Below are 8,691 nucleotides of genomic sequence, written 5' to 3'. Positions count from 1 at the left end.
CAAATTAGTCTTTTTTGCTTTGGCTTCCTACTTTTGTTAGTTTTCACAGTTATTAAGGAAGCCATTACTCTTTTTATAATTTAATTTACTTATTGTAATTTTTTTTTTACTTTTTTTATTTATTTATTTTTTCTTTATTATTTTTTTATTTCTTATTGTAATTTGTTCTTTTAGGAAAAAGGGTAATAAAGTTGTTGTTGTTGTTGTTATTGTTGTTGTTGTAACAAGCCAGGAAGCCATGTCTATGAACAAGGATGAATCAACTTTATAATTAAAAGGGCTGTGCTATGGCAGTGCAGTTGATTTTGTTTTGTTTTGCCAATTAGTTGCCCCTAATGACTATGCAATGTAACGTTAACCTAGAAATTACTTTTAAACAACCCAATTCAAAGCTTCCTGGTAAGAAAGTTTCTGTCAAGCATACACTCACTGTTAGAGAAGAAAATACAATGGTTTCATGCGTCCAACTCCACAAATGCGCCAAGACGACGGCGAGACCATACAAAGCTCTGGCGCCTGCTTGCGAGGTCAGGTTAGTGTTCGCAAATTTTTCATTAAATGCCCTGGCTGAAAAATCGACGTAAATTACACCAAGAACATCCTCCTTAACATCTTAACACATGACCTTGCAGACAGTGAAATCCAGCTAGACTTGCTTGGTGACGAAAACCAGGAAATGTCTCTGGATGAGACCCCAATGAAGCTGAAGGTGCCACCTTGACCCTGGATCACCACCTACATGTATACCACCATCTCATTTCAGTGGGTTTGACAGGGCTCAGCCTTTCGTCACCCTCATTGCTACCATACACCCAGATGACTACATCTTCTTGGGATTCAAGGACATCACACCCCGGCCAGTGGGAATACAACTCTCTGTCAGAGTTGCCTTGCAAGCATGAACGTAATTCACAGCTTTGGACTATGTGAAGATAACCTAATTCCGGTCATCATGCACATGCACGCTGTTAACAACAATGGCGTCAAGATCCTGGGTGCAGTCATCCAGCCCTGTGATTCTTGGCCGCTCTAAATGAGGTTAGACTCTTGCATCTCGGCAAATTGTGTATGTCACCAGCGATACCGACAAACTATTTTTTAGTTGAGAGACATGGTGTCCCACTCCACCCAGACCACTGGCACCTTACGACCTTCATCACTCCTTGGGGGCGGTGTCAACACAAAACGGCACCTCAAGGGTTACATAGCCTCAGATGAAGCCTATTCGAGACACTTCAATGAGATTGTCTCCCATGTCCCAAAAAAAACAAAGTGCATTGTCGACCCGCTTGTTTGGTCAAACAACCTCACTAAGAGCTTCTATCAAGCAGTGGACTGGCTTGACTTGTGTGGCCACCATGGCATCATCCTAAACCCAGACAAATTTGCAGGTTTTGAAATTACCCCTCACCATGTGCGACCACGCAAAAAGTACCTCGATGTCATCCATGACTTTCCAACTCCAACCACTATACCACTATAACAGACGTACGATCTTGGTTTGGCCTCATCAACCAGGTCTCATACGCCTTTGCTGCCACCAAGCACATGCAACCATTTTGACAGCTCCTCAAGCCAGGCACACCATTCCACTGGGAAAGTGAGCTAAACCAACTCTTTGATGAATCCAAATCCATGATCAGCAGTGAAAGCAATGAAGGCGTCTGCATCTTTGATAAATCCAAAAGGACCTGCCTGGCGACTGACTGGCCACAAGATGGTATAGGGTAATGGCTTTTCCAAAAGCACTGCCAATGTCCATCTGCTGAGCCCTTCTGCTGCACTACAGGTTGGAAGATAACCCTTGTTGGAAGCCGTTTCACCCATGCTGCCGAGTCATGCTACAAACCAGTGGAAGGAGAGGCTCTCGCTGTGGCCGATATACTTGACAAAGATAGGTTCTTTGTCCTTGGTTGCAGTGACCTTATTATCGCCATACACCACAAGCCTTTACTCAAAGTATTTGGTGATCAGTTCCTCAATGAAATATCCAATGTCTGACTTCACAACCTCAGAGAGAAGACACTAGGCTACAGATTCTGCATGGTCCATGTCCCTGGAGTGCGACACAAGGCCACCAATAGACTAACTCCAGCGCACTTTCACGACACTTGGTATCCCTGATGAGTGTGCCACTGATGGCGGCCCTGAGTTCACTGCAGCCGCTACGCGCCAATTCCTAAAAGATTGGGGTGTACACCACTGCCTCTCATCTGTTTCCTTTCCACACTCAAACTGCCGAGTGGAAATCGGTGTGAAAACCATCAAACGACTCATCACTAATAACACTGACCCCAATGGCCGCCTAGACACTGATTCCCAACAGTGTGCCATACTCCAGTATCGCAATACTCCCGACCCCAACACGATGCTGTCCCCCACACAGTGCATAACTTGGAGACCAATCAAGGACTTCATACCCATCTTGCCTTGCCGCTACAAGCCACATATCACCTGGAGTGACACCCTTGCCAACAGCTTTAAGAAACAGGCATATGAAAGCCGTCGACAGATGGAGGGAGCACACCAACAGGCTCCCACCCCTAGAAGTTGGTGACCATGTCCGAATCCAAAATCACACTGGCCCACACCCCACCAAATAGGACAAGACTGGAACGGTCATTGAAGTACGCCAGTATGACCAGTATGTGGTGCAGGTTGATGGCTCTGGCAGACTCACCACCCACAACCCTGTGCATGCCTTACCACCTTGATGCACCATCAATGACAATCTTCGGCAAATTGCCAGACTGCCATTTCAACAGCACCCCACGGCTCCTTCACCACCTGAACCTGCCTCTCTACCAATCCCAACTCCATCCTCTGGGCAGCCACCTGCGATGCCTCTCCTGACACCAAGCCCAGCACCAGTGACAGCAGGTCCACCTGCACCTGGACCACCTAACTCCAGTCCTGGACATGGCAGCACTCCATCACCTCTGACCCTGACCATTCAACCATCAGCTATTGCTGACCCACCACCTCATTGACTCTCGTTGTGCTTTGTTTTTCTTTGACTCTTTCAGTCTTTACTGCCCCCATCTGCATGTTGCCAGAGTAACAACCACTAAAGCATAATCCGTTTGACCACAGCTAAGATGGCACTAGTCGGTCCATCTTTGCTACATGTTACTCAATTCGCTTTCTTGTCATCCTGTGTGCCTGCGGAATGAGTTATCTGTGCTAACTGACCTATTAAACCAATGTCCTTGCAAAATGGATTGACTTCTATTTAGACTTAACAGATTTTACTCTGTCTAACACAATTTACACCAGACAATTTTACTTGTCAACTGGGGGCATCCTAGGGTTAAATGAGGTTAAACGAAGTTTAACCAAGTAAACAACTAGGAGCAACTGCAGCCAATTGGTCAGTGATTTTAGTATACTTGCGCATGCGTGGAATTCCTCGTGCTTTGGGCTGTAGCACTTATTAATCAGTGTGGCGGGAAGTAGGAGCATTGTGTGTGGAGCGTTTAGCGGTTTTTGTTCCCTCCCTCCACACCCTCTGCTTTCCACTGTGTATCAGTGTGACAGGTGCCTGTTTTTCTCGGAGGCGTGGGGGCTCATGGCTGGGTTGTCAGGTTTTGCCAGCCATCGGTGCAGTCTCCATCTTGGAGCTGGCTGCCAATAGTGGATGGCAGGATGTTTCAGGCACCCAACCTCTAAAGAGCGACGATGTTGTTTATCAGTCAAAAACTATGTCCCCTCCATTAAACCATTGACCCCTGGGAGTGAGACTTTACAGATTTTACTATGTCTAACGCCAGACGATTTTACTTGTGAACTGGGGGCATCCTAGGGCGCCTGAGGAGTCATTGGGTTAAGGAATACTACATAGATTTAGTCAAGCCTAAGAGTGGAGCTCACATGTTAATTTATTTATTCACAATAAGTTAACCTGGTTTGAGCAATCGAAAACCAGTACCTTGTCAGTGGTCAACTTAAGAAAAACTTGCTTTCATAATTATTATTGTCCACGCTTGGAACTCCAAATTCAGGAAATTACAAAACAATTTGACCAGCTCCTTCCAACCTAATAAGCTATGCATGCATATTGAGCTAAACAATGGCAAAACATATGGTTTACCTCCTCAATACTGCAGCGAATCTCAAGAGTGTCCAAGTCAATTTCTCCCTCATTTTCCTTCTGCAAAATTTTGACACAAAAATTAATGAAAATGACTTAAAGGGCTGCAAAAGTAAGTATTTCTGGGATCAAAATGTTTTTTTTTTAATTTGGAAAGTGAGTTTACTTATAATTTGACTGGCGAAATTTTCAGTGTTAGTTTAGATAGATAGATATATACTTGTTTATTTTACCCAATTGCAGCAATAGCTGGATTGCTGGGTAGGCCAGCAAATAGGCATACACAATATGTTGATATTGAACACTAACAAAATCATTTTTGTCTATTAGTACAGCCAAGTATGGCTCTTGGATTGTGGAAATGGAGAGAATATTCATAATCATGGTACGTGGGGATGGGGATAACCTCCATGAGGGAAGGATGTTGCCATGCATTTATGATGAACCTCTGACAGGCAGCAGCGTACCTGACTTTAAGGGTGCGTTCGATTGACCGTATTCCGGAATAAGAATACACTGTACGTGGAGTGATGATTCAAAACATTATGTCTGGCGCTTTTGAAGCAACAAGGATGATAAAGATATGTTTAAAATAGCATTTTAGCAAGCGTTTGATAATGTTAATGTGAATCTCCGTAAAAACGAAGGATTTCTAACTTCTATTCCATATACTCCTATTCCGGAATACAGTCAATCAAACGCGCCCTTAGTGTGTCTAGGCTCACCATTGTCAAGGCATCAGCGGACTCTGTCTTGTCAAAAATTCTCCTGAGGGCTTTCCTTTGTATGGATTCTAAGAGATCTCCTAGGTATGGCGGCTATAAGAGCCGCCCAGACAGGAAAGGCATACTTGATGACTGATCAAGATAATTGTTTATTTTGAGTTAACTTTTAGTTTGACAGTTTCACAGTCTGCCAGGAAAAAAGAGATCAAATGTTTAATTGCCTACCCATGCATTGTGCAAGTATGCAACTGATTTAGTATGCAGCATGGGAATAGAATTTCTGAGTCAGGGAGGTATAACAAAAAACTTGGCCTGGTGGAACATTTAACATTATATTTAACTAATACTGTTTTATTGCAGGATTTTGCACAGCTCTCTGGAAGAGCACTTTTATGAATGGGCTTCCATGTTTAAATGATGATGATGATGATAATGAGGGTCTCAAAAGTCAGTGTTTCCCTTGGCCAGTCATTACAGTGCAACGTGCCCTACCGTGGCCACCCAACATACTTTTATATGTGACAACTACATGTAAGTACATCAACTCAAACGACCCATTCAACGGTGTTCAACTTACAACCATGTGAACTTTGCAAGGAGGGGAGACTGTCAATCAAATTTGCACACCCTGATTGGTGTATAAGTTTTAAAAAACTCTGTTAGGTGGCCACGGTAAGGCGCGTCGTACTGTAAGTGCTTAATATGAAAGTAAAGGCTACATGTCTGTAATAAAATGTCTTAAACCTGACAAAAAGGTCTAAAGTTGCAGAATACCCTGCAACTTATTATAAGAATAGCCTCTATTGCATTCCAACTTGTTTCAAAGAATGCCGCCTTGGGGAAATAATTGTGGTTTGATGTTGTGGTATTCTACAATAGGGATGATATCAGTTTACAAACATTGCTTTTGTTATTCAAATGTGCCAACCCTTTGTTTCGACGGCCAATGAGGCTCTGGTTGGCACATTAATGACGATATGTGACGTCAACGATATCTTTGCTATTGTGCGAACCAAATACTTGTCTCAACGTAACAAGTATCAGCTGATGGGACGTTCCATTCACGATCCATACCCCTTCACTTTTTAGTCCGCGCCTTTGAAAAAAAAAAATCCAGTCGAATTCTGTTGGACTTCATCCACTGGGGGGGGGAGGGGGTCGGATCATAAATGGAATGTCCCGATCTGAAACAGTACACAAACGTTAAACCAATTTTCAAAAAATCAATTTAAGCTGATTCTTACCAGCCCCTCTCGTCTCCGCCAACTCCATGACCGTCGTAACTCTGAAAACTTCACCGTATCTTTGGCGTTGCTTGAATTTTCCTCTTGTTTCGACATGTGATTGAATGATTTGGTCTACAAACTTGCATGACAGATGTTCAAGGAAGTTCGTTCGTTCTCACCGCTCTTAGAAAAAAATATTAATCCAGACCAGAGTAACGAAGAAATAACGCTCTTTAGAGTTGCCATAACCATATGGAACTTTCATGAAACAACTGGGTTTGTTTTCGTACAGAATTCTCGCTCTTTTCATGTTTAGCTCTACATGGCCTACTAGGAGACGCCATGTTCGAAGTACCCCGCCAAACAAACTCGATCCAGACTCCAGACTCCCGCGATGCAAGAGGGAGGCTGGAATGGTGGACGCCAACGAGAAAAGAAAGACTGCAGGCCCCTCTCGTTCTCGAACGTCCAAATTCCTTCGCTCCCACCACCCGATTACCACTCAAGAGACGGTAGGAATCGATCAGCTTTACAGTAAGGTTTTCCTAAACTTGGCTGAATGGGCGAATTTTGGGGCTTTAAGCAGGAGCTCATCAAAGGGAGCTTCTTTCTTCACTAATGGGCCATTTCCGAGTTCATGTCTGCCTCCTCTTGAAAAAAAGATTAAATGTGAAGTTTACTTCCCAAAGAGTGAATTGATTTCCCTTGATGCTGACATAGCTTTGTTTTGATTGGCTTTTACAAGAGTTGGCCTGCCAAATCTCCCAATGGAGGGGTTCCATAAATAAACCTACTCGGGAAAGGGTTAACTCCCATGCCAAGTATGGGACATAGAGGCTCCCACATTCTCTTCCCCTGACCCTGGCCAGGCATCTCTGGAGAAGAAAAGGACGACACCTGGATCACGGACCTATCTCAATTTTTCTCCTTTCAGACCCACGTTGCATTGCAAGTGGGATCGCATTATCACAGGGACAAACCTAGAAAATGTTACGGTCAAGGAACGAAATGAGCGGCGACAATACAGTGGTAGCCTGTACAAATTCACAATTTTCCTTGCGTTTCAGGAAAAGGGGGCGGGGGTGGGGGAGGGAGCTGCTTGATTTCAAACAGAAGCCCATGACTAGCTAGGAGCTTCTCTATGCACTATATGTATCTTTCTATTTTTAGAACTAACCCTTCAGCAGAAGAATCACATTTACCTCAATTTGAAAAATTTGCAGACATTGCTTTTGCTATTTTTGTCTTCGTCTGACAATAACTTTATTCTGATTGGCCATTCAAAACAGTGGGTGCAGAGAAGAAGAACTCGTTGCATTCTAAAAATAGAAAGATACGCGCAAAGGGAAGCTCCTACTCATGGGCTTCTGAGAACAGCTGATGCTTTTTAAAAGACGACTGGCTTTGGGGGTCACGTCTCATGAGTTTTAAAAAGATAAACTTTGTTTATTTCTCCAAGAAATCAATATCCAATCAAATCTTTCTGACATGTAGAAGGTCCATTTCTCTTATTTGTGAAACATCAACTTAACCTCACTGCTATGTCTGTCACTTGCTGAAAGAAGGGAAAAGAAAAAAAAGCCTGAGTTCGAGATCGGCATCGCGGGTGGAGACGATACCAGGCCGCCTGAAAGTCTCAACCATACGCACTTGTCACAACACCTCCTAAACCGAATCAAGACTTCCCACTCTGTCGATAGGAGATTCCACCTAATGAGCTAACTTATGTCAGTGATAACAAGTCAGTCGGCACTCGTCTCGGTTTTCAAAGTTCTGAAATTTTCCTCGTCGCTATACGCAGCTCAAGGCAATTTTAATTAACCCTTAATTTTACTAGGCCCTATACCATTACCTCTATATACAATTACATCTACAAATGGTTTGGTCTTCAAGTCCTCTTGGAGGCCTATGAACGGTAGGCTCCGTTTCAAAACCCTTGCTGTTATCATTGTGGGACGTTAACGAACCCACCCACTATTCGCAGAGTTGGGGTTGGAGTTCTTGGCGTGGTCTATCTCTTCCAGAATGTGGTCGGCCTGGCTGGATTAAATTGAAGGAGTCCTGAGAGAAATGAAGCTACAAAAGCAAAAGTTTACAGCAAGCAGAAAAACATTTACCGGGTGCTAGATCCTTCACTTAAGTATCTTTCAACGACAGAAACACGGAATACACTTCCCCGAATCTCACGTATAAAACATATAGTGATTAACTTTCCTTGGATATTACTGAAGTAACAAGAGGTGTTTTCTCCCAAATAATGGCGATATGAGATGGGATGAGCGTTTATTAGGTCTCTCGTTCAGTTAAAGAAGAAGGACAAGGATTCAGGCAGTGTGGTATTTTGTTACTTAATGAAGTTAGAGCAATAATTGTCACGCTAATCGCCGTCGCAAGTACAGCAACGACGCAGCTCAACAAGGTCGAACCGAAAGCATACTATGGCGCCTCTGGCTGCCGCTATACGGTTCATGAGTGACCTTGGAGCACAGCTTACAGCCAGCTGGAATCAGCTGTAGGCTGTTTTTTTTTGCTGAGGGCGGAAAAGCAGAGGACCCAGAGAAAAGCCTCGGAGCAGAGTAGAGAACCAATTGGAACCGGGAATCGAACGCAGGCAACATTGGTGGGAGGTGATTGCTCTCACCACTGCGCC

The 8,691-nt window shown here is 43.8% G+C and overlaps 1 protein-coding gene and 2 pseudogenes across 2 annotated transcripts in view; 2 read left to right on the top strand and 1 right to left on the bottom strand.

Moving 5' to 3' along the window:
• Positions 1–6,412, bottom strand: part of LOC137969495 (endoplasmic reticulum magnesium-transporting P-type ATPase-like) — a 49,578-nt gene extending 43,166 nt beyond the window's left edge. Inside the window, exons 1-2 of one of the 2 annotated variants that reach the window (XM_068815775.1) lie at positions 6,060–6,412; positions 4,091–4,150 (exon numbers count right to left, since the gene is read on the bottom strand). In XM_068815775.1, coding sequence (XP_068671876.1) covers positions 4,091–4,150; positions 6,060–6,155 — 156 coding nt within the window. In that variant the 5' untranslated portion in view covers positions 6,156–6,412. The remainder of the gene's footprint in view (positions 1–4,090; positions 4,151–6,059) is intronic. The other variant, XM_068815776.1, reaches the window with a different exon arrangement.
• Positions 975–2,094, top strand: LOC137970278 (uncharacterized; annotated as a pseudogene).
• Positions 2,096–2,714, top strand: LOC137970277 (uncharacterized; annotated as a pseudogene).
• Positions 6,413–8,691: the final 2,279 nt, after the last annotated feature.

The sequence above is a fragment of the Montipora foliosa genome, chromosome 9, assembly GCF_036669935.1.
Source record: "Montipora foliosa isolate CH-2021 chromosome 9, ASM3666993v2, whole genome shotgun sequence".
Classification (NCBI taxonomy): Eukaryota; Metazoa; Cnidaria; class Anthozoa; order Scleractinia; family Acroporidae; genus Montipora; species Montipora foliosa.
This window is presented reverse-complemented; position numbering and strand designations above follow the sequence as displayed.